Genomic DNA, 27,633 nt, shown 5'->3' on the forward strand with positions numbered 1-27,633 from the left:
TCGATTGGTTTTCTTGAGTTAGGTTACGTTTTCCCTGTAGGAATGAACTTTGTAAATGACGAACTAGGTAGGTAAGTACTGTAAATATCATGTTCATAGGCTTTATTGCATAATTTGATATAGCAAAATTATTAGCTTAGCTCCCTCGCAACTCGCAAACAAATATCAATTGAGTACAAGTTGAGTTGAAAATGAAGGGAAAGGGATACATATTAGAATATTGGGCATAATTAACAAATTTACCACATTTTAATTTATATTTGCAATATTTATTTCGGATCTTTAATAATAATAAATAAAGAAACTAATTATTCTTGATATTTAATAATGTGTAGGTTAGGTTACATAATCATTAATCAATCAAATAGCCTTCATTGAAAAATATCAAAAAACTACTGGTTTGAATATTACACGTAAAATAAGACTAGGTTGCCGTCTTTGTAGGTCCATTTAGGCCCTAAATAGGGCATGAATAGGTACTTGTTTGTGCCTAAGTTTAAGGACTCAACAGATAGACAATTAGACTCAACAGTCTCGGTCATATAAAAACTTTTAAACTAACTTAACCGAGTATATTAAGTATGTAATGTACTTGACATGTACTCCAAACATTCCACAGAATATATAATATATGCGAGTTTATATTGGTATCAACTCGATATATTTATTGCACACGCTTCACTGAACGTCGACAGTTATCTTAGACAGTTATTGATTTACAAGTAGCTACGACAAAATGCGGAATGGATTTACAAATGTAAGCCTTTTTAGCTTCTAACGTATCGATTTGGCCGGAATATTCTTTCGGTGGTTCCTCTGCTTCCGTTTCATAAGCATGTACCGAATAAATTATCTGATTTAAGTGGATTATGTATTAGGTACATCTACCTAAGCTTTTCTTTTGTTTGTTTTGCGAGTGCGACGAAGTGCCCAATTGTGAGATGAAAAGCGAATTTTCTGAAGATTTGCAGGTATAAGAGTTTCCTTTTCTATGACAAATGGTCAAAAATATGTACAGAAAAATAATCGCAACAGCAACAGGAAATAAAATTCGTCTGTACTCTGTACGGGACAGCCCGTAGGAATGTCTCAGAGTCAGACCTACCTAAGGCCTACTGTCCACGGAAGCGTAGCTGCATAGACGCGTATTCGTCATTGTACGCTTGGTGTACGCTTGCTTGCAGCCTACATACAAAACCGTACAACTCTGTCCACGGAGCGGCAACGTCGCGTCAGCGACGCTGCATGCAAGCTTCATGCCGCCAGGCGTACTGCGTGTTATACGCCGGGCTGCATCGCACGGACAGCACGTTGAGTATTTGTGAGAAAAAATGGCGGTAACGGCTGCAAAGTTTGTGCAAATAGTGGAAATGTCTTTTTACTCATTCTATAAAATGAATGAAATACTTTGTCATTTGCTGATAGTTCTCTTGCAGCTACGAACAGTATACAATGTATGTTTTTTTCTATATATGGATGTATCCAATATAAACGGCGTCGTCGCCGACTTCGAAGATAATAATAGGCCAAAATAACTTCTTCATCACTGGACGACATCATCACGAATGAAAGAAAATGCAGGCTACGATACGCTTACGCTACGCTTGGACAGTGTCAGTACGCCGGGCTGCATGAATGCTGCACGGCGATGCGTGCAGCGTCTATGCAGCTACGCCTCGTGGACAGTAGGCCTAACTTGGCATGGCATTTGTAGTGACAAAGTGTTGCAATGTCATCATTAATATCTATTTTGCTATATGATTAAATAGATAAATAACGGTATTGTAATGTCTAGGTCTAGCCCATTCACGCCGATAGCTTGTCTATAATAGATAAGCGCGCAATCAGATCAATATAGGATATCGATTGGCTTTGCTATCACGAATCTAGCCACTATCTATTTTCTACGACACAAGCCGTTTATTGGATAATCAAGGTTGTTGATAATAACTTTGCTTAAGCAAACTTTGATTGGAAATGTTGGAATATATATATTTTAGGGACAATCTTAATTCACATATCGATCCGGCCCCAAACAAAGCGAAGCTTGTACTATGGGTAGGTAACTGGGAGACGATATACGGCCACATCTCAAAATGTATGATTATTCGAGATTCAATCTTCTTCAACCTAGCGTTTTCCCGGCCTAGCGCCAGGGTCCGTTTTCCTGCTCAGTCTTCTCCACTTTGCCCGGTCTTCGGCATCCTCAGGTGTGAGATTGTTCTCTTGCGTGTCCGCTGTCACGACGTCCAGCAAGCGCTTCTTAGGCCTACCACGGCCGCGTGATCTAGGGCCTTGGACAGTGAGATTGAGGCTTCTATTTCCGACGTAGTCTACCAGTCTGCGGCGTATAATGGCCATACCATCGGAGGCGACTTTCCTGCAGCTTATCCGCTACGTCACGGATTCCGAGGCTGCCACGGATGTGTTCGTTACGTATTGGAGATTCAATCTTAATATAAAAATAATAAAATTAATTTTCCTTTAAAACAAATTGTCCCCAAGCTGTATTGCAGGCACGAAACTCATAAACAAATTTCGATATTAGCACAGAAATAAAGGCCCTTACCGGAATACGAACCCCCTCTCGGGAGCTCCAGTTTCGTAGGCAGGGCCACTACCTTCCAGGGGGGCGTTAAATGTAAAGTGATAGGTATTTGCCTAAAGTCTTTATTTTAATTATAGTCTAGTTCTGCAAAGACACCCTTTCCTCTCGATATAATTTATGAGGGTTAAGGTTGGCATAGGCTTTCACACCCTTTTCGAGTTATTGTTTTGTAAAACAAAGTAGCAATTCAACTGGTCCTCTTTATCAGTTTCTTCACACACACACACACACACACACACACGCACACACACACGCACGCACGCACGTACGCCACGCACGCACGCACGCACGCACGCACGCACGCACGCACACTATACGGCGCATAATATAATGGTTTTTTAAAACCAACAAAAATAAAAGATTGGTGAAATTAAACCCTTTAAAAAGTATACCAAGGGATATAATAAACATTGGAACCGAGGTGAACAAAGAGTTAATCCGGTCCTATATTCTCAAACATAGATCTATATAATAATATTAACTAATAAATAATAAAAACGAGTTTTATGGAAACTAATTAACGTATTCTCTCACGCCTACCTGTTTTATTAAAGACCTAGATAAAAATATTTCCCTGCTTTTGCATAATCAAATCAGATTATTTTTCAGTTATAAAGCTCGTCAATCTCCATATAATATTCTAATTTAATGTAAATTATATGACGCGGATAAAAAATCAATAAAAATCGTACCTCGGATCGTGCACGGAACTCGTGTTTGAATATCTTTGCGATAGTTGAGAATTTGATTTTTTTCATTAATTAAGGTTCATGGAAAAAACGCGAGGAAACTGAACCAATCCCAAAAAGGTTTAGTTTCCCCCTCTGAATGAGATGGCACCACATCGAAAGTATTAAAAAAAGAACGGGCTGCACTCCGGGAGTGCCGGCAGAAGTGAAAACTCAATGACATTGTAACAGTTTTTCGATCAGGTCACGTGTCCGTCTTACGAATCTTCCGGTCACGTGACCTGTCGTGAGTTTAACATTTTTTCCCCATCACAGAATGTGCACAGCGCCGCTAAAGAAGTTTTCACTTCAAAAATTGTAACTCATTTTAGTACGTGTTATCATAGTATCGACAATCTAAAAACAGATGAACAACATTGTTGAGTCTTTGACGGCGTACATTCAATGCTGGAATTGATGTTCTAGCCCACGCGACGTTCCAGCCGGTCTAAATATAAGACCTGTCTCTAGACTCAATCTGCTTATCGTCCGTTCCGGTCAGCGCGGCAACATTGACATTGAATCCCACATCTATTGACCTAAATACTTAGGGCTGCCTCTACGAGATAAAGATGTCTAAAGCTATTAATAATAAACGTCGATAGTCTCCGTTTTTTTTTTTTTTGGAATCACGGGCCTGTAAATCCCGGTTTTTTTTATAGGCTTGCGTGGGGACACAGATCCAACACGTAGAGGCCCCTTGGAGAGTTTTTATGTCATGTAGAACGCCTGCTGGAACCCGTTCACAGGTGCAACAATAGACATCCATGAACCGGTCTCAGCAGGCATTGGGACTATTGTAGAAAAAGAGAACAGTATACCGGTCTATGGATTGAAGTTTGGGTGGATAGTCTCCGTAATTATTATTATCATTGAAAGTCTATTGGTGCTGTATTCATCAGATGTTGATTGTTTACAAAATATAAGATTGATTTGATGTCTAGCTAGCATAATCATGTTAATCATACAACTTAATGAGCGTATATAAGCAAATATATATTATAAAATTCTATCTTTTCCAAATGAACTAAAATAGTTTAAAAAAGCATTAAAAAAAAAGATTTATGTTAAAACTTTCTGAAGTCTAACTTTCGAAATGAGCTGCAAGAATTAGACAAGATTGGCGCAGGAGATACAGAAATATTAGACGGAACGGACAATACTGAAAAAGGGTGCCTTTATAAAACCGTTAATAAATACGATATTCCCTTGAAATATCAGACAAAATACGAGCCTATATTACCTTCAACGGTAACCAGTTCTTATTTATCTCATAAAAATGATATAGTACGGTTGGCAACCCTTCGTAAACACATGACGTTTTATCGCGTCTCATATCGTAAACTACCGTTTTATTTTATTGATATCCTGGCGACCATCTTTGATGGCCTCCATTGTTCCTTTATTGCCGATCGATATTGTTTGTGGATCAAGTAAAGTGTGTCAATTGAGCCCAGTTTGGCCAGAATCATTGAGCTGTTTAATTAGTGATGTGGCAAAAGAAGTACGTGGAACAGCTCGAGTTTTGTAAAAACCATTTCACCAAGTTGATACTTATCTTCGTCCTTGGACCAGCAATGTGCCGTGAATTTAATTGTCATCGGTGGCATAGTGAAACAAGGGCCAGGTCGTGATTATTTCTATAAGTCTGCAATCGCGTGACTAAACGTAATTATTGTCTTTCTTAAGAGCGCTCTTACAAGAAAAGTCGAAATAATGCAAAATTGATGATACTAGTCGACGAAATTCAGGACTTTGTGCTCATTATTAGAAACAATGAGTACTTGTTCCAGTAAAAGCGTCTTCTTATCTTTTTAAATATCGTTGTAAATATTAGAAAAAGGACTTATTAAATTAGTAATGAATTTTTTTCTGATGGTCGTTTCCGAAAAACCCCGTTAAGCACTGAACGGCAAGCTCTTATTTGGAAATGTTGAGAAGTTTACTCTGCTAAACCTGGCTATTTTGTATTACTAAAACCCTGTACTTTAGGCATATCAAACGATATTTTTCCTACATACCTTTGAGAAAGAAAAAATCAAAGTAAAACGAACTCAATTTTCTCTCCGAAACAAGTGTCAATTTCTACGAAAATCTACTTAATATTGAAGTCATTTTCATACACAAGCAATCTGCAACGTTTGCTTATACTGTTGGTATACATTAGTGTTTATGAAATTCTACTATAATTTTTTGGCAATTTTTAGAAAACTACTCTATATTACCGATGACGCGCGCTCGCCAGCTCAGTGCCGCGGCAGAGTTTGTACAGGCAGGACGTGTGTCGCTCGGCTCCGCACATTTTCAACGGCGACGACGAGGTTTTTTATCATTGTGTGCGGCGGGCGCCGTGTAAAACGCTATACTGTGTGCGTGTAAACCGCAACGAGAGACTTTGATCCTAGCACTGTTTTTATAGTATTATAATTTATAATGGTACAGTTTGATAAACTACCGGACAGGATTAAAAATATTTGAAACGACCTAACATTCTATATGTATTTATTTGACTCAAGATAGTACTCAGGGTCTGATGATGGAGCCGGAAGGTGGTCACCGGTACCAATCAACCATGCAACTAAACCACTTCGTGTTTGGGCACGTTTGATTCGGCTCAACAAGATCTTTGACTTAAGATAGTACTCAAGGTCTGATGATGGAGCCGGAAGGTGGTCACCAGTACCAGTCAACCATGCAACTAAATCACTTCGTGTTTAGGCTCGTTTTATTCGTCTCAACAAGATCTTTGACACAAGATAGGACTCAGGGTCTGATGATGGAGCCGGAAGGTGGTCACCGGTACCAATCAACTATGCAACTAAACCACTTCGTGTTTGGGCACGTTTGATTCGGCTCAACAAGATCTTTGACTTAAGATAGTACTCAAGGTCTGATGATGGAGCCGGAAGGTGGTCACCAGTACCAGTCAACCATGCAACTAAACCACTTCGTGTTTAGGCTCGTTTTATTCGTCTCAACAAGATCTTTGACACAAGATAGGACTCAGGGTCTGATGATGGAGCCGGAAGGTGGTCACCGGTACCAATCAACCATGCAACTAAACCACTTCGTGTTTGGGCTCGTTTGATTCGTCTCAACAAGATCTTTGACACAAGATAGTACTCAGGGTCTGATGATGGAGCCGGAAGGTGGTCACCGGTACCAATCAACCATGCAACTAAACCACTTCGTGTTTAGGCTCGTTTTATTCGTCTTAACAAGATCTTTGACACAAAATAGTACTCAGGGTCTGATGATGAAGCCGGAAGGTGGTCACCGGTACCAATCAACCATGCAACTAAACCACTTCGTGTTTGGGCTCGTTTGATTCGGCTCAACAAGATCTTTGACTTAAGATAGTACTCAGGGTCTGATGATGGACCCGGAAGGTGGTCACCAGTACCAATCAACCATGCAACTAAACCACTTCGTGTTTAGGCTCGTTTTATTCGTCTCAACAAGATCTTTGACACAAGATAGTACTCAGGGTCTGATGATGGAGCCGGAATGTGGTCACCGGTACTAATCAACCATGCAACTAAACCATTTCGTGTTTGGGCTCGTTTGATTCGTCTCAACAAGATCTTTGACACAAGATAGTACTCAGGGTCTGATGATGGAGCCGGAAGGTGGTCACCGGTACCAATCAACCATGCAACTAAACCACTTCGTGTTTGGGCACGTTTGATTCGGCTCAACAAGATCTTTGACTTAAGATAGTACTCAGGGTCTGATGATGGAGCCGGAAGGTGGTCACCAGTACCAGTCAACCATGCAACTAAACCACTTCGTGTGTAGGCTCGTTTTATTCGTCTCAACAAGTACTTTGACACAAGATAGTACTCAGGGTCTGATGATGGAGCCGGAAGGTGGTCACCGGTACCAATCAACCATGCAACTAAACCACTTCGTGTTTGGGCTCGTTTGATTCGGCTCAACAAGATCTTTGACTTAAGATAGTCCTCAGGGTCTGATGATGGAGCCGGAAGGTGGTCACCAGTACCAATCAACCATACAACTAAACCACTTCGTGATTAGGCTCGTTTTATTCGTCTCAACAAGATCTTTGACACAAGATAGTACTCAGGGCCTGATGATGGAGCTGGAAGGTGTTCACCGGTACCAATCAACCATGCAACTAAACCACTTCGTGTTTAGGCTCGTTTTATTCGTCTCAACAAGATCTTTGACACAAGATAGTACTCAGGGTCTGATGATGGAGCCGGAAGGTGGTCACCGGTTCCAATCAACCGTGCAACGAAACCACTTCGTGTTTGGGCTCGTTTGATTAGTCTCAACAAGATCTTTGACACTGAAGATACACAAGGTTTGATTATGGAGCTGAAAGGTGGCCACGAGTACCAGTCTATCATGTAACTGAACCACTTCGTGTTTAAGCACGTTTTATTCATCTTAACAAGATCTTTGACACAAGATAGTACTCAGGATCTGATGATGGAGCTCGAAGGTGGCGACGGGTACCTGTCTATCATGAGTATCATGTAACTGAACCACTTCATGTTTGGGCTCGTTTGATTCGTCTCAACAAGACCTTGGACACAAGTTAGTACTCAGGGTCTGATGATGGAGCTGGACTGTGGCCACGGGTACCAGTCTACCCTGTAACTGAACCACTTCGTGTTTGGGCTCGTTTGATTCATCGCAACAAGATCTTTGACACAAGATACTACTCAGGGTCTGATGATGGAGCTCGAAGGTGGCGAGGGGTACCAGTCCATCACATAACTGAACCACTTCGTGTTTGGGCTTCGTGTTTGGGCTTCGTATTTGGTTTATCACCTAGTGTCAAAGATCTTGTTGAGACGAATCAAACGAGCCTAAACACGAAGTGGTTTAGTTGTATGGTTGATTGGTACCGGTGACCACCTTCCAGCTCCATCATCAGACTCTGAGTATCACCTAGTGTCAAAGATCTTGTTGAGACTAGTCAAACGAGCCTAAACATGGAGTGGTTTAGTTGCATGGTTGATTGGTACCGGTAACCAACTTCCAGGTCCATCATCAGACTCTGAGTATCACCTAGTGTCAAAGATCTTGTTGAGATTAATAAAACGAGCCCTAAACACGATGTGGTTTAGTTGTATGGTTGATTGGTAATGGTGACCACCTTCCAGCTCCATCATCAGACCCTGAGTACTGTCTTGTGTCAAAGATCTTGTTGAGACAAATCAAACGAGCCCAAACACGAAATTGTTTAGTTACATGAGAGACTGGTACCCGTGGCCACCTTCCAGCTCCATCATCAGACCCTGTGTATCTTCAGTTTCTTGTAACTTGTTTCTTGTAAATAAGCGAGTACCTATAATTTCTTTCGAGTAATATACGTTCATAAGTACGAGTATGGGGCTATTCATAAATTACGTCGTTTCAAATGGGAGGAGGGGCGGGGGGGTCTGGACATCGGATGATGGTAGCATGACGTAGGAGGAAACAGAGTCATCCGAAGCATGATTTTTGGATGATTTGAGGGATGGGGGGGGGTCAAAAATAGATGACGTAATTTATGAACAGCCCCTATGTACATTTGTACTGCATTTAGTATTTTCGTACTTATCAAATAACAGTTTTAGGACTTTATAAGTTAAGTACAGTTAGTGTTGTTATGGATGATTTCAATATGCTTCGCGAAGGATCAAGAATGTTTAATCCATCATTGTAGTGCGAGTGTGGTAGAAGGGATCGGAATACTGAGCTGGCACGGCCTGCCGCAGCGCGTAAAATACCTAAACTCGCTCAACCCCGAAATGTAATAGCACTCTTAAGGGTCGGTCTTAGGGGCTGCTTACTGCTTGCTCTTGTCGCTTCGATTTATCAAGTTTATAGTACTTTTGATTGCCATTTTGAGCTTATCGTTCCAGTTCCCTTGATCTCTAAAAATATACATTATGTATTGTTTTCTGAATCATCTGACCGATTTTTTCTTTGGTCACAGGGTCGTCCAGAAAAGCCATCGTCCATAGCATCCGGCCCGCCACCGCCGGCTGCCATCGTACCAAAGTCTGCCGATGGACCAAGGCCACCAGGATGGAATGGGCAGCCCAGGCGGCACGGCTCCAGCCGGTTTAACGTCCACAATCACAACCAGGAGCTGGTGAAACTACCACCCATCAAAGGTTAGTGTCTTTATAGCATCAGGTCAGGCATTAACGGTAGCTATAGCTATACCGAAATCCGCGGATGGTCCTAAACCGCCGGGATGGAACGGGCAGCCCAGGCGTTCTCTAGCTGGTTCAACGAACACAACCATAACCAGAAGCTGGTCAAGCTACGGCCTATCAAAGGTTAGTGTCTATTCAATATCCATGTCCATCAGGTCAGGCACTAACGGTAGCTGTACCGAAATCCGCGGGTGGTCCTAGACCTCCGGGATGGAACAGGCAGCCCAGACGTTCTCCAACAGGTTCCACGTACACAACCATAAACAGAAGCTGTTCAAGCTACCACCAATCAAAACTAACCGTAGTTCTTTCTTCTTATGTCCGCCGAAGTAAAAATTTCGGGTTATCATATTGAAGCACTTCCACTATTAAACGTCCCTCGTACAGCCCCATGTTGATTTCAGAAGGATTTGTTAGCCGTTCGTCTGGCTCGCATTTGGTCCAGGTCGCTGTTTGTCCAATAAGCGTTTGGTCCAATACGCAATTTGCCCTAAAATCCGGACCAACAGCGAATTGACTTAGTAGCAGTTGGTCCCAATCGGAGTTCGTCATAAATGCATTTTGACATACTCGCTGCTCGCCTGAAAAGCAGTTTGTCCTATACGCAGTTAACCCTTTTTTCGTAATATTAGCCACATCGTCAATTGCATGGTCAGGTATTTGAACAGGAACAATTATCTGCGTTCATCACGCGCGCGTGGATTGTTTCTATACTACCATGCGTGCACGCGCTGCATCCCTGGTGCGCCGTGTGCGTGTCAGTCCCAACAGCATCCTTCGTATAATAGCAGATAGGGTTGACTGTCCCTACTTGTTACACTGTGAGGGATTGCATTTCCCCATCAGTGTTGTTTTGTTTAAAACAATAATCAAAAGAAAAAGAAATAAAAAGCTTTACTAATAAAAATTGTGTACATGTGTAACACGTAATAAATAAAATAATCATTCATTCATTAATTCATTCATCACACAAATAAATGCCCTTACCGGTATTTGAACCCAGGACCATCGGCTACACAGGCAGGGTCACTACCCACTAGGCTAGACCGGTCGTCATGGTAAGTGGTTCAGTAGATGGTTGATTGGTACCCATGGCAACCTTCCGACTCTATTATCATACCCTGAGTACAGTCTGCAGCAATAGTTGCTAAGCGGGCGAGGTGTTCAAGAATACCATGACGCGCTCTTTATTCTCTTAACAATAAAGTCCCGTCAAGATCATTATGAACACCTCGCCCGCTTAGCAACTATTGCTGCAGACTGTACTCAGGGTATGATAATGGAGTCGGAAGGTTGCCATGGGTACCAATCAACCATCTACTGAACCACTTACCATGACGACCGGTCTAGCCAAGCTTTCCTCATGGGCCCACTACGTATGCACAACTAGTTGTGTCATAAGGATTTTTTTTTCTAAATCCTTCCCATAGACACAACTGGTTTACTGTCATTTAATTTGAGTTCCCAAATACACAACTATTCTTAAGTCTTGCCTGTTTTTGTAGAATTGTACAGTCGCCATCAGATATACGTATAGGTCTTTTTCGTGCACATTTGTGGAATATTTCCAATTTACTAAAAGCCAGTAGGAATATTTGAACATTATAACTTCCATAAATATCCCCAGCGGTAGAGCTAGCGTAGCGGTAGAGTTGTGAAAATAAAAAGTCATTTCTCACTTTTCTTCAACAAATTATAGCTCCCGCTTTCTTTATCTTAGGGGTTGTACACAAATCACGCGAGGTGTTTTCGGCTACTTTTTGACCCCAACCCCCCTCCCCCTTAATGATATTTGGTGCGGTTTTTGGCAACCCCCTCCTCCCACACGTGTATTTTTTCACAACCTCACGTGTATTTTTTGAATTTTTTTCTTAGTTTCGTTCACTGTAAAAAATACACGTGAGGTTTCCTTATAGCCCCCCCTCCCCCAACGTGATTTATCGTGATTTTTTCGTGATCCTATCCTCCCCCTATCGAATAGGTTATTAATATGAAAGCTATATATGTAGTCTTTTGACTGTAGTTGTGTTATAAAGAATGGGTTAGAGAGCTTTCCTCATGAACCAACTACGTACTATGCACAACTAGGTTGTGCCACTAGGAACACATATTTTTGATGGCACAATTAGTTGTGCATACGTAGTTGGTCCATGAGGAAAGCTTGGGTCTAGCCTAGTGGGTAGTGACCCTGCCTGTGTAGCCGATGGTCCTGGGTTCAAACACCGGTAAGGGCATTTATTTGTGTGATGAATGAATGAATATTTTATTTATTACGTGTTACACATGTACACATTTTTATTAGTAAAGCTTTTTATTTCTTTTTCTTTTGATTATTGTTTTAAACAAAACAACACTGATGGGGAAATACAATCCCTCACAGTGTAACAAGTAGGGACAGTCAACCCTATCTGCTATTATACGAAGGATGCTGTTGGGACTGACACGCACACGGCGCACCAGGGATGCAGCGCGTGCACGCATGGTAGTATAGAAACAATCCACGCGCGCGTGATGAACGCAGATAATTGTTCCTGTTCAAATACCTGACCATGCAATTGACGATGTGGCTAATATTACGAAAAAAGGGTTAACTGCGTATAGGACAAACTGCTTTTCAGGCGAGTAGCGAGTATGTCAAAATGCATTTATGACGAACTCCGATTGGGACCAACTGCTACTAAGTCAATTCGCTGTTGGTCCGGATTTTAGGGCAAATTGCGTATTGGACCAAACGCTCATTGGACAAATAGCGACCTGGACCAAATGCGAGCCAGACGAACGGCTAACAAATCACATCAAAACGGAAAATCATGAATGTTTCTTGGAGCATTTACACCAATGTGGCTAACGAACGCTGCTCTTTTAATGCTTTTCAAAATGCTAGTAAGCTAGTAAGTATACCAAATCCATGGCTAGCTATAATATATTTTTTTCAGTGTCTAAATCTAAAACCCCGCTAGCAGTCTCAGCAAATCAAAAGAGTAGTGTTCTTTAGCAATGTTTACATCAAAGACTTGCATTGAAGACAATTTAGAGGACAAGCGAACACAACTGGCGCTAATTGACGCTAAAAATGGTTCTAATTGGCACCTGCGGCTACGGTAATAGGATAGCGTTCGTTTTCATTGGCGCTCTTAGAGGATATAACCAAACGGAGTAGCCATTAACAGGCGTTCCTCCACTGTCGAAAATAGGCGGCCAATGGTCATACACATTGTATGGACTGACGTTTATGTGACATGGCTATTTTTACGTTACGTGTACATTTGGCGTGCCCCTCCCCGCAAAAATCGGCAGACTATTTTGTACCGAAAATTACAGACATGCATGGCGTCTCCGTTTGGTTGTATCCTCTAAGTTGGCGCTTCATAATGTGTCCGAAACGTGTTTATTTCAATTTACTTTGCTACAAAGAGTTAGAAGTGTGAGGTCTAAAAAAAATCGTGTCTTGAGGACAGTTGAGCTGAAGTAAAGGTTGCAAAAGCACTTTACATTATGCGGTTACTCTGTGTGTGTCCGAATGTGACGGTAGTTTTGTCTACGTGACAGCGTGAAAAATAGTCTTACTGTTTCAATCGCGTTATTATGATGATAATGAATTTGTTATCACATTTCTCTCTGTCCACTTGTAAAGCCGACCACTAACAGGCCGCCGGACGGGTTACATATCAGAATACCGAAAATCGATTTACCTAACGTTGAATCACCTATGCTCGTTTCACCTATTTTTTTAAATACCTAATGATCAATTAACCTAAGCTCATAACACCTAATGAACGAATTACCTATTGCACGTTTCACCTACAATTGGTTTACCTAAGCTCAGAATACCTATGCTCGATTTACCTAAAGTTGAAACACCTAATACTCGAAATACCTAAAGCTAATATACGTAATACACGAAACACCTAATGTTGATATACCTAATACACGGAATACCTAAACTCGGTATACCTAATAATCGAATTGCCTAAAGTTAATATACCTACTGCACGAATTACCTAAAGTCGGTATACCTAATGATCGAATTACCTAAAGTTAACATACCTAATGAACGAAATACCTAAATTCAATACACCTAATGCACGAAATACCTGAAGTCGATGCACTTAATGAACGAAAAATGTACCTAAAATCAAAAATATACCTAATTATTGTTTAGTAGGATATTATTAGGACATACAACATTTGGTATAAATTTTTTAGCCAAATCATTCAATTGGCTTACTATTTTTTATTATAATATAAGGTCTAGTCATTTGCCAGAGTAGAGATAGGTGCGACGACGAGCAAAGCGAGGAGGAGCGTGTTAGGTTAACTGCGACCAAACAGTGCCAAAACCGACTTTTATTTCATCGTCATGATGTTAACTTACAAAAATTAAGTTTTTGATAAGTTAACTAATTTTGTATTAGACTTACAAAATGATTCTAGTACCTAAAAAGTAAGTTGTTATCCAAACAAACAGTTTCTACTGTAAGGTTGGGAAATCATACGATTTATTGGGTGGAGTTGCCACTTGATCATTCGGCAAAATGATATGAATTCTGTACTAGGTATATAGACTTTAGGTATTCCGTGCATTAGGCATATCGACATTAGGTAATTCGTTTAGGAAGTATATCAACTTTAGGTATTTCGTGCGATAGGTTTAACAGTTTTAGGTATTTCGTCCATTAGGTAAATCAAGTTTAGGTACATCGTTCATTAGGTATATCAGCTTTAGGTGTATCGTCCATTAGGTATATCAGCTATAGGTGATTCGTGCATTAGGTATAATAGCTTTAGGTGAAACATGCAGTAGGTAAAACGTGCATTAGGTATATCGTGCATTAGGTGTTTCGTCCATTAGGTTATTTGAGCTTAGGTATTATAAACTTAGGTCAGTCAATGTTTAGGTAAAATGATCGATAGGTAATTTAAAAATAGGTGAATCAAGCATAAGTAATTCAACATTAGGTAAATCAGTTTTCGGTATTCTGATATGTAACCCGCCGGACGATATCGGCCTGTCAGTTAGAACAAAAATTTGACAGTTCCGAACAACTGACCGGCCGATATCGTCTGGCAGACTGTTAGTCAGTGGTCGGCCTTAAAATCACACCTGCCAAGATGCCATATTTTAACGAACGATTCGGTTATCTCTGTCTATCACTCTTCCATATTAGTGCGAAAAAGACATTAGCGTTTATAGTTCGCTACGCCGAAAACGATTGGCATCTTGGCTAGGCACCCTGAAATATTCTCTGACATTTTATGCGGAATGCGTGTTTGTTGTGAGATTCTCTGCAACATTTTACAAATTCTTTTCTGTATCTTTATTGCATGAATGTTTATCGTTATTCGTTTATTGCACTGGCTTAGTATCTGTTGACGTAGCGTAGGCTGCAGCTATCAATCTATAAATCCAGGTTATAATAAAAATGTGTGGATGTTTCTTATACCGGGTGTGGCCTGTAACATGAGCAAATAATTAAAACATGGATTGTACTCCTGAAACGGTGACACTTTTGTTCAACAACTTTTAAAAATTATGAAGTTTTTAGACTTCCTATTTTTCATACAAAATAAATATTATCTTCAATGGACGCCATCGCCATGCCATATCATCTGTGATTGACGTTGCTTGTCACGCCTTAAACGTAACAAAATTCGCAATACATTGCGTCTTAGAATAAACTTTAAAGTGTATCAAAAATCAAACCACAAGTTATTTTTAAAAGTTGCTGAACAAATGTTGGTCAGTATGAGGAGTACAGCCTACAGTTAAATTTTTTGCTCATATTACAGGCCACACCCGGTATGATTTTTGTATGGTACTTATGTATTTTCTTGGATTATTATATTGTTTTCCATTCGTTTATCTTTGACGGTGCACCTCTCATAAAATTCTTCAAATGTCGTCGAATTTCACTACGAAAGGATTTTCTTAATACAACTCCTATTCCTGAAGAACCTCCCCTGGGTGACCATTGGGTTTAATGTTTTGAACAACTTGTAAACGGGAAGGTTACGGTAGAAGTCACTGTGCACCTCCCTAAGGCGTGTAAAAATCGCACGTCTCTGGTAAGCTTCGGTAGCTCAGTTGTTTATGAGTAGGTAACACAAACTCATTTAAGCTTTTTCAACGTTCTATCAACAAAATTCTTCAAGAAATGTCAATATCTAACGCTACGTCTTACGTAGGCGAACAACGCGCGAACGCGGCGCGGCGCGGCGCGGCGAAAGCGGCCGCCGCCGCGCCGCGCCGCGCCGCGCCGCCTGACATTCGCGTGCAAATCGCGCCGCACCGCGTTCGCAACGAGATCGCTTACGTAGGACACTTCTATGGGCATCAAAGGATTGATTTCGCCGCGCCGCGCCGCGCCGCGTTCGCGCGTTGTTCGCCTACGTAAGACGTAGCGTAATAGTTTACCAGAGTCCAACGACATAAGACCTTTGCCCACTTTGATTTGATGACGGCACGTTTAAGACGTGACGAGGCATTCACGTCATCAAAGGGTATTTTATGTTCGATAACATTTTTCACGCCTGACGCTAGTGTGCAGATTAAATAATGCAGAGACTCCAGTTTAAACAAGTTTATGTCAATTTTTTTGTGCCACACACTTTTATTGCTGACTCTGTTTTTAATACATTTGCATGCAGTAGCGGATTTGCAGTTTTTGCCGCCCCAGGCCCCAGACCCTTTAGCCGCATCCCAGCATCCCATCATATTGACTACATTTTGAGTTATGTCACTTATGTCTTGTTATCATCAAATCGAATTTTTCTCACAATTTGCGGCCCCTAATTGCGGCCTTAGGGCAATTCCGCCACTGTTTGCATGTCTGTCAAGTACTCGAGAAGTCGAGACCTTTCTAATGAGCCTAAACTCGATGTGTTAGTATTTTTCCATCGAGGAGCTCCGTTTGCTATCTTTCGGACTACATCATCCGATCAGACCTCAGTTCAGCTCATGTTGCTTCCAGTACTCCAACGCTGCTATCTATAGCTGAACTGGATACCAGGAAGTAAATTGACTTTTAAATACATATATTATAATGAAAATTTAAGTTATACATTTGACCGAAACAAAATATAAACAAACAGGGTATTACGCTAATTAAAAGTGTGTCATTTTCAATATGATCGGTTGACCCGTTAAATTATTAATTTTTTTCAAAAAAAACTTATTAATACGATGCAAGTGCCGCGAAGATACGGCAGTACGGAAAGGGTTACGTGTCTCTCCATTATGCGTGGTTCGACACGCACTTCGTCGATTTTTTTATTTTAAGAGTGACGTATCTGCAGTATGGTGTAACCTGTGCCGCAGCGGAAACCGTGGGCGCGAAGGAAATTGGAAACCCAGATACGACTCGAAAAGCGCTATCTTTCGGGAAAATACATTTCTAATGTCGATGAAAAGCTGACGATATAAGCCTTGATAACAGTTTTGACAGGTCTAAAATTCGCTTGCTAAAGGTATTCATTCGTTCGGATTCCGACTACAGCAGTGTTTTCAATATTGATGATGCTGCTCAAATTTTGACATTTGCATTTGCGGCAGTAATGTCGCGCTGCAATACTGTAGCAGGCTTGTGTAGTCTGAATCCGAACGGGACCCTAAATAGTTTTACGCGCGTTTTTTCTAATGGTGCTAATGGCGTCTCTCAAGTCTAAAACGCCGTTAATAATCGTTCGTCCCTGTCTGTCACGTGTTTGTTAAAAAGAGAAATTGACAGTGGCTTGCTAATATTTACGATTAGGGGAAAGATACATAGGCGGAATCACTACCGACTAGGCCAAACCGATCGTCAAACACCATTCATGAAATGAAAATGATTACAATTTACAACTATAATAACATTAATAACTTCTTTTAAAAGATCAGTGAAATGGCCAAAGAATGCGTCGTTCTCACGTACCCGTATAATAATGTGCATTTATCGTACAAGTATGATAATTGCATCTCCAACACTTGTTTCGGTTTCTTGTGCAGAAAGAGCAATTATATACTCGTAGTTGTTTGTCGTTACGATGTGTGTTATCACGCGAACCTGCTTAGGCTTCAAGTTTTTTATAATACATTTACATAAACTTGATAAAGTCGTTTGAATGAATGAATTTAATTTGTTTCAGAAAATTTTTGCATAAGTATTTATTTATTTATCGTATGATATTGACATTACATTGTTCATTCATTAACTAACATAGTTTATAATCTAACCCCTTATTCATAAACGCGCTACAAACCTCGATTAGCTAATAATCGTTTGTCTTTGTCTGTCATTTTGACTTTTGTGTTTGTAAGAAAGGGATAAAACATAATTTAAATAAATCAGGCCCGTAAAGTTTTATGAGTAAGGGGTTAATCTACATTTTTCCAAGTAGGTGATGGCTGCACTCGTTATGGTTTTAAAATCTTCCACTGGGCCATCGTACTTTATTATATGGGCACTCCAAAACGATATGCGCATATAGAATTAAACTAAGTACTTAATATTAATAAAATACAATTAAATTAAAACGTCTACTATAATCGTAATCGTAACGTTAATCGGCCGTCAAATTCCTTTTCCGTTCGCAACTTAGCGCCTTACCCGGATTAACCAGTTAAACCTGGAGTTACCATGGTTACCATTTGACACTGGGTTAAAGGTTTAACCTTTTAACTCCGGGTTAGTGGGATGGTGCAAGTGGCGATTATACGTTTACAAACGAGTTAAAAAACCGGGCAAGTGCGAGTCGGACTCGCGCACGAAGGGTTCCGTACCATAATGCAAAAAAAAAACAAAAAAAGCAAAAAAAAACGGTCACCCATCCAAGTACTGACCACTCCCGACGTTGCTTAACTTTGGTCAAAAATCACGTTTGTTGTATGGGAGCCCCATTTAAATCTTTATTTTATTCTGTTTTTAGTATTTGTTGTTATAGCGGCAACAGAAATGCATCATCTGTGAAAATTTCAACTGTCTAGCTATCACGGTTCGTGAGATACAGCCTGGTGACAGACGGACGGACGGACGGACGGACGGACGGACGGACGGACAGCGAAGTCTTAGTAATAGGGTCCCGTTTTACCCTTTGGGTACGGAACCCTAAAAAGCGGGACGATTCTGACGAAATGTAAATATTTGTTAGTTCCTATGTTCTTACGCTATTATTATCTAACCTCAAATATACCGCCATGACTTCAGGGTTTTACAGCCATAAACATGACAAGCTGTTTGATCTCTGGGCACCGGGAAAATCTTGACACGCATTGTTCTCAGTTTTTTTTGTTGCAAGCGGGAGATCTTTCAAAATTATGAAAGTTTTAACGTTGTTTTGACATCAAAGGTTCTTTATACGATTAATTTTAATGCGGCATTAGCTGGGCACCTGTCCTCGTATAGAAAAAAGTGACTTGCTAAATTTGCAAAGAAAATTAGGCAAAAAAATTGCCGTATTTAGGGGAGGTCAGCATAATATAATATGTACTGTATTTATCACTGTTTTTCAAGCCAGGTAATTTTTTGCATGGTAGGCATGGGCAATAACAATGTTGAGCAAGTTGACTTACTATTAAGTGTTTTTTCCATAAATATGTACTCATACATGAATTCTTATTACATCCGACGTCTTCAATATAAAAATGGCCAACCAAGCATTGTTTCCCCTCGCAAATTGCAATAATCGTAGTCTTGACATTGGTCTGATCGCAAATAGTAAAATAATCGCTGGCGCAGACCTATAAAGACCATTATTTCCAAGGGCACTTGACGACCAAACTAACGACGTTTTTATTGTAGTTTTTGTTTAAGCACTACGTACTATACGAACGGTCCAATCTTCTCTGCCCTATATTTCCTAAATGGTTCATAATTTCAAAGAGCGCTACGGGCCAATAAAAAAAAACTAAAAATGCTCACGAAATTACGCAATGTTTGCTCAAAGGGTAAAAACGGGACCCTATTACAAAGACTCCGCTGTCCGTCTGTTTGTCACGAGGCTGTACCTATCTCATGAACCGTAATATGAAATTTTCATAGAAGATGTATTCCTGTTGCCAAATACTAAAAACAGAATATATAATAAATATTTATGTGGGGCTCCCATACAACAGACTTGCCGTTTTTTGCGTGGTGGTACGGAACCCTTCGTGCGCGAGTCCGACTCGCACTTGGCCGGTTTGTCTAATTCATACAATATTACGAGCTAAGTACATGCGCTCTAAAAGTTTATACTCACAAGTTTGCGCGGCCGGTGTGAGTAAACTACATCCAATCAGGGGTGCGAAGCTCCTGACTTCGGCCTAACTCGGCTCCGCTCGGCTCAGCATTGCTCCGAGCAATTTTTAGGGTTGGCACCACTTGACTTCCTTTTGCGTGCACGACCACAGATAAGATAATCACTTAAATTTTGACAACCCTAAATAGCCGAAAGGGATAGTGCCATATATTAGAAAGGGATAGTATGATTCGACCCTGAACCGCTGTCAAACTTCGGTTTTGTAGGAAGCTTCCTTTCTGTACGGTAGTACTATTATTTATTCTGTGATCCAATTTGCATCTACAAAGGATAGTCTAATAGCCTCACACGTGAGTTGAGCTCATGTAATCCATACTTTGATACAACTTTAGTAATCGACCGAGCCTGCGTTGGCGGCATAAATTTCCATGTCAGTACTCTCGGCGCCGCATTGAGAAACGGACACCTTATACAATGTAGGTAATACCAAATTAATATGAATCTCAGTGGGTCGCTGGCACATTAGTAGCAGAGAGTAAAGCGTTTTCACAATTTGATAGGTCAAATGCAAATTATAAAAATTGTACATGATAACAAGAACCACATGTATAGGTAGGTATGAGCATAATAGAGAAAAAAGTACATAGAGTGCTCACTCCATACATCAGTTTTATTAGGTACCAAAACAACTATTATTTTCGTAGTCGAGGATCGAGTAGCGAAATTATCAGTACTGCTACTTGACAATAGATATTACGAGCTAAGTACATGCGCTCTAAAAGTTTATGCTCACAAGTTTGCGTGGCCGGTGTGAGTAAACTACATCCAATTTGCAACTACAAAGGATAGTCTAGCCTCACACGTGTGTTTAGCTCATGTAATCCATACTTTGAGCGCTGGTGGCCTAGCGGTAAGAGCGTGCGACTTGCAATCCGGAGGTCGCGGGTTCAAACCCCAGCTCGTACCAATGAGTTTTTCGGAACTTATGTACGAAATATCATTTGATATTTACCAGTCGCTTTTCGGTGAAGGAAAACATCGTGAGGAAACCTGCATACATCTGCGAACAAATTCAAAGGTGTATGTGAAGTCCCCAATCCGCATTGGGCTAGCGTGGGGACTATAGCCCAAGCCCTCTCGCGCTCGAGAGGAGGCCTGTGCTCAGCAGTGGGACGTATAAAGGCTGAAATGATGATGATGATGAATCCATACTTTGATACAACTTTAGTAATCGACCGAGCCTGCGTTGGCGGCATAAATTTCCATGTCAGTACTCTCGGCGCCGCATTGTACTTATACAATGTTATACCAAATAAATATGAATCTCAGTGTGTCGCTGGCACATTAGTGGCTGAGACAGTAAGCAAAGAATACGTTTTCACAATTTGATAGATAGGTCAAATGCAAATTACGAAAATTCTTCATCTTCTTCCTCAGCGAGTAATGCTCCCACTGTTGGGCATAATGGGCATACGCCTCTCCAAATCTTTTCCAAGCAGCCCGATTTGCTGTTTCGCTCCTCCAGAGTGGGCCTGCAATATTTTTAATGTCTTCCTCTCATCTTGCTGGAGGTCTGTGATCTGGCATTTTTGAAAGAGGCTCCATCTCGTATCATCTCTGCGACATACGTGCCCGGCCCAGGCCCATTTAAGAGTAGCAATCCGTCGGCCGATGTCTATATACTACTTTGGTCCGTCTGCGGATCTCCTCGTTTCGGAATCTATCGCAGAGAGATATACCGAGCATACTGCGTTCCATCGCTCTTTGTACAACTTTGAGCCTCTTTATTCCGCACATCGTTAGCGGACGCTAACCGCGCTAACGTCTGGTAAGCGTAGGTCATGGCGGGCAGCAGGCACTTATTTGCTGTCCGAGATACTTAATGGTATTCTGTCACTTGTTCTAAAGGCTGGGTATCCAATGATATGGGACAATCATATGAAAATTCTACATGATAAAAACAAGAACCACATGCACGTATGCACATTACGTAATTTCAAAATAATCCTCTGAATGGCCCGCGAGCAGCGTGCGATTTGCTTATTGCACTGTAAACGGTACTGGCTCATGCGGAATTGTGCACGCCGTCTGGCACGTTAGACACGCTTTGTTTGATTATTCTTTCGGGGAATAACATTATACGGATCTTATGCATGTGAAGGTGCTTTATACATATGTATATTTACAGTATTGTTCAGACGTCAACAAGTTAAACTGTTCCTTATAAACTTGTGCATATATACGCTGCAGGAGTTCCTAGAAACTGAATCCTATCTACCCTTATTAAATGAAACAATGTCTGTGATAACTAAGCACTATGTCTATTTATATTTAATTCTATTAGAAATGTTTTGTAAATTCGACTCGTTTCGAGAATTCGTTTTGTTGCTACACCCTACCGGGGTCTATGTATGTACTGCTAAATTATAGTTAACGTTTTTTTTTTTTGCATTAGAAAGAACTTGCAAGAAGGTGAGCGATCTTGACATGTCTTTTAATTGAAAAACGCTATTTAAAAATCAAAGACTATTACTTATGAAAGCAGAAGAATATAAATGATAGTATTATATTTATAATTGTTACATATTTGCCATAACTTATTTTTAACATGTGTTTTTCAATTAAAAGACACATCAAGATTGTTTACCTCATTTCTAATGCAAAAAAAAAACGAACTATAGATACGGAACCCTAAAAATTGATAGTGACTCTAAAAACTCCTCGGCACAGTTAAAGCCACCCAGTGTAAAGTGGCTCACGTCCGCTTAGCTTTTTGTGCAACATCCCTTTCTTTGTGCCGTCTTCCGGTTCCGGAGGAACGCTCAGGGCTGCTATGTAGCAAGTACAGTCAGTGGGGTACAGTTACTGACTGTCGGCCCGATTCGAACTCTAAGATACGTCAATTAATAGATCTAGAAACGATATGGATTAGATATGACAGTGTCAATAGTGAAGTTTTTGTTTGAAGAAACGATATGGATTAGATATATCAGTGTCAAGTGTGACGTTTCTGCAAACAATAACGCTGACACATCTAATCCATATCGTTTCTAGATCTATTAATTGACTTATCTTAAAGTTCGAATCGGGCAGTGTACTTGCTACAGTCAAGTCTCGTAGATTATGTTTATGTGAGCAATATAAAGATAAACAATTCTTTCCTATAACTTATAATTTATTTAGGGTGGTATTCCACCTGTCCAATTTCTCTGTCCAATGTATATTTCGTCGCACATTTTGCTTAATGAAAGAGTGAGACGCAATGATTTTGGACCAATATATTGGACAAATCGAATACCCTTACTTACCTTCCTGAAATAGTACAGAATGGTACGTATAAACAATGCGTTAGATGGATTGCCTCTGATAAATGTCGGTGTTGACCAAAACAAATATCTTGCTACCTGCATGTGTACATTTGATCATGATCGATCAATGACATACCGCACATTTCTCTCATGTGTTTGCCAAAATCGATCATAGCACACATTTCTTCTAGTTGTATTTACTGCGTTTCAATCAACGAGGAGAGGCCGCGGACTGGACGCAAGCGTAAGCGTAAGCGGTGCGCGGAACGACGAGCGGCAAATCAAGACCGCGCTTGACCAAATGTATGAGAGCTTTTTCACTTTAAAGTGTACCATTTACTTTTCGAAAATCTTTACGGGTATTTATATTCAGAATCACGAGGACTATCGATTTAAAAATAAAAAAAAATGTGTCCCAAAAAATGACCGTTTTGTAACGCATTTTGGCATACATTTTGTATGGACCATTACAAAACTGACACCCAAAATTTTATGAAAATCTGGGGACACTTTTTTGTTTGTCTCATTAAATAGTTTTCGTGATTCTGAGTCTAAATAGCCGAAAAATGGATGGTTTTTCGAAAAAAGTAAATGGTACCAATTTTTTTGAAGACCCCCATGAACGGCCTTGATATGTCGCTTGTCGCGCCGCGTGTCGCTTGCGTCCAGACCGCGGCCAAGAGGAAACAGACTCATTGGATATGTTCCAATAAGATTCCAAATTGACATGTCATTTGTCTAATACATGTCACAGATCAGATGATAATATTTTTTTCTCAAACATGCAATGAAATATTGATGTTATGTTCCTTATAATAGGCTGCGAAGTATGACGTTTCAGGTGCGGCTAGGACAAAAGGTCGTTAATGGAATTTCATACACATCTTGCAGGCCTAGGCCGGCAAAGTCCTCTTTTTTAATTTTCATTTCAGAGATATTTGTGACACAGCATCGTGGCATTCATCCATAAAAAAAAACTAGAGGCATTATTTGCTTTATGGTCCGTAATGACACTCTGCCACTACGCCTATAAAAAAAAACAAAAAACAATGTTTGCTATAATTTGCAGTTTTATTTGTATAAAATCAACATGAACTTAATAAATAATACATTCTATAATTTTATAATTTTAAATTATAAATTTAACTACACAAATAAACACATTTAAAATATTTCATCTAAACGTTAGCGGTAAAAAGGTCTACGTCTACTCAAACACGCGTAGTTATATTTTTTAAATTGTTATGGAGGTAAAGTTAGAAAATATTCATTCTGTTTTATTGGATTTATGGTGCGTTGTTGATTTTTTGACTTTAATATGAGTTCCGACGAAATAATGAAATTAATATTAATTGTAATCGTAGGTGTTGGAATTGGCAGCGTAAGCAGAATTGATTTTAAATAACTTGCTGCCTCTGCCGCCAAGTCAGACGAAGTATGTATATGGTTGCTTATGGCAATTTTATTATTTGAGAAACTAAGGAAAATGGCTTACAGTTTATTAGAAACAGTTTTGTGGCATATTTTAAATGAATGTAACTACAAATTCGTCAACACTGTGGAAATTATACTTATTTACTCCATGCATAAAGCAACGATGTATGTGAAACATGATATCAACATGAAAGACTATGTAAACTTATGTGACGAAAACGACAGTCAGACGGATACAAGGCGAAAAAATCAAAGATACATGAAAATATACGGGTAGTTAGTAAAAATACACGACTCGTGAAGCATACGTGATAAACATTATAATGATATAGGTACGTGTTGGTTATATTTTAGGTGTAGTTTACTTTTCTATAAATAAAACTTGGGTTTCGTGGATTTTTTATTTTATTTATTTCATTGCATGTTTGAGAAAAGCACTATACATACCTGGGCGGGAAATGGGGTTGCCCGCGCTCAGACCTATGCCGTCTATATGTCTTCGGCCGGCAACCCCTTTCGTCCCGGCCTCTGTAGTAATGTACTATTGTCCTATTGGGATTCAAGAAATGTCACCCTACCCTAAACACTATAAAATGGCAATATGAATAAGTTTTTGGCATAAATTTCATTTATGGTACAAGCTTTTATCGCTGACTGTACTTTTCTTACGACTGACAACTAATACTCATCGAGACAATTCTAAAAACCCCTAACATAATTAGGTTGCGTTGTTTCATCACAGAGTTTCTATGACCACCTCCTGTCTTCATCATCAGATCAGCTCGATGGTACCATAATATTGCATTGTCATCCGATTTATACATGCATGCAACATTTCAGCTCAATCGGAAACCGGGAAGTGGATCAAATTTAACTTGCAAGATGTGATTACAGACAGACAACGGGACAGGTGAAAGTAAATAAAAGCTTGTAAAAAGAAATTCATAATATTAAACCTTACTATGTTGTACATAGTAAGGTTGAATATTATAAATTAATGTGCTTTTTCATGGAGATATGAGGTTTTCTAACAAATTGGTATCGATTTTGGGCGAGGCTTATTTATTACGTTGAGTTACGGCCCTGTGTCAGGAAATGCCGATACCAACATTTTAACATTAAAGATTGTAGGATGTTTTTAATACGAGTAATTAACGTATAATTGTAAATCCTGCTTCGTCCTTAACTCCTTTTAAAAATCTTGGCTTAAATTATGGGATGGTGTCATATAAAATTATAGAAGTTACGGCGCGACCACTGAATATTTTGTTGTTCCTCTAGCTAGTTTAGTGGTAGGTATATATAATCATGAAAAACAATATAAGTACTTGAGCCGTTCACAACAGCACTTTTATTTTTACGTGTTCGACTGCCCTCTGACCTGACCCCGTAGAACTAATAAGATTCGACTTTTCTAGAATCTCATTTTGTTTACGCGTGTCGAACAAATATAGTTACGTGAAAATAAGCCCACGCGACAAATAGATACGTTAGCCTCGAAGCTAGCGAAATGTCCACGAGGCCTGGATTAATCCATAATAAGTATAATAACAACCGCTTTCACAACAACAAAGGCAAAATCAGGACAATGAGGATAAAAGCCCGTTGACAACTAGACTTTACGGCTAGGTCTAAATGGTATTTTCCATTTCGCTACGTTATAGTGGCCTCGATGACATGCTTCTTATTTTATGGAATACGATAAAGCTACACTGAGAGAAAAGGATAACAAAAACACACTTAGAATTACAAAAATAAACTTAATCCGGGGACAAGGAGAGTTAACTAATAGGAACAAATTGACTTTTGCAATTTCTATTAGTTCTTGCAATTTCTATTATCTGTTTGTTGAAATTAGATTTAGGATTACTGAGCTGTTTTTAGAAATAAATAAACTTTACAGAAATAGTGAAACGTCTATAATTATTACTAAACTTCATTTTTTCCCCCAGTACAGAACTGTTTTTTAAATTCCTGGTTTAGTTTACTAATGATTTTTCTCTCAGTGTAAGCAATCTAGTAAGTACAAATATTATAACCCTCCTTTTGCGTTGCCGTAGTCGGGTAAAAATAAATAGCGTTACGAAAACAAAAAAAAACCTTTTTAACCCTAAACTCAAATCCGCTCCGGTCTACCATGTAAAAACTGGTGCAAACGCGAGAAGGCTGTATCTTGGAGCAATCAGTACAATTCAGAACATAGTTGGAGTATCCGTGCCAACAGGCAATATATGCCAAACACCTGCGGGAAATGGGTCAGTGGGGCCGCTAAGCGAACTCTGACCTATACTTGTGTAACATACAGGTTAAAGCAATTCCAATTGCGCTATTGAGAAAACCTGAAAGATATTAAACAGAGTCATATACCAAATAATTGTCATCATCATTGGCCACAGCATCTTTGCAGATGATAGTTGCAGCGACTGAAGAAATTATTTTGAGGAGGTAGTCTACAGCCTACATCGACTGCGATGACTGTATAGACCAATGGCCGATCGGCACTTCTTGCCGCATCGATCACAGACGTATCTTGACTCCTTGGGTGGTCCAGCAGATCTGCGATTACGTTTCTGCCTGAGTTGGTCCAGCCAGAGCTCGTCATGCTTTGCCATGCCTTCCCGCAGTTTACGACGCCACTCCGGTCTCATCTCCGCAAAAATAATAATTGTACACCTTCGATAAATGGATCAGTGAGGCCGCTTAAACGATTTCCGTTAGGATCTCCTCCAACAGGGCGCATACATTGGCAAAAACGTAGTAACAGTGGAATGTGGGAAATCTGACAACACTAACTGAAAAAGGATTTGTGCAAAGTCCGTGGAGTTGACCAAGTTACCGTCTGGACAGCGGAACGACAACTGAAGGATGTAAAGGTAGGTAACCTTCAGCTTTTAACCATTACTTTGGACAATGAGACATCTAATCTTTCTGTTCCATTTTCCAACAAACTGTACTCAAAAACCTACAGAATATTCGAGTTATCCTTCCTTCGAGGCAATTTATCCCAATATTGTATGTGGCTTAAGTTTTTTCATTGATTGTTTCTCAGTAACCTAGGCTATCTTATTTTATAGGGTTATCGTAGGTCGTAGGAACTCTTAGGTTTTATGATATGTCTAGACTAGGGCCTCGGGAATTCAAAATGTTATTAGAGTGCAAAA

The 27,633-nt window shown here is 39.9% G+C and overlaps 1 protein-coding gene across 2 annotated transcripts in view; it reads left to right on the top strand.

The window, feature by feature from the left end:
- LOC134673241 (serine/threonine-protein phosphatase 2A 56 kDa regulatory subunit delta isoform) overlaps positions 1-27,633 on the top strand; it is a 126,739-nt gene that overhangs the window by 34,013 nt on the left and 65,093 nt on the right. For both annotated transcript variants that reach the window (XM_063531203.1, XM_063531202.1), the window contains exon 3: positions 9,290-9,470. In XM_063531203.1, coding sequence (XP_063387273.1) covers positions 9,290-9,470 — 181 coding nt within the window. The remainder of the gene's footprint in view (positions 1-9,289; positions 9,471-27,633) is intronic.

This window comes from Cydia fagiglandana, chromosome 18 (genome assembly GCF_963556715.1).
Source record: "Cydia fagiglandana chromosome 18, ilCydFagi1.1, whole genome shotgun sequence".
Classification (NCBI taxonomy): domain Eukaryota; kingdom Metazoa; phylum Arthropoda; class Insecta; order Lepidoptera; family Tortricidae; genus Cydia; species Cydia fagiglandana.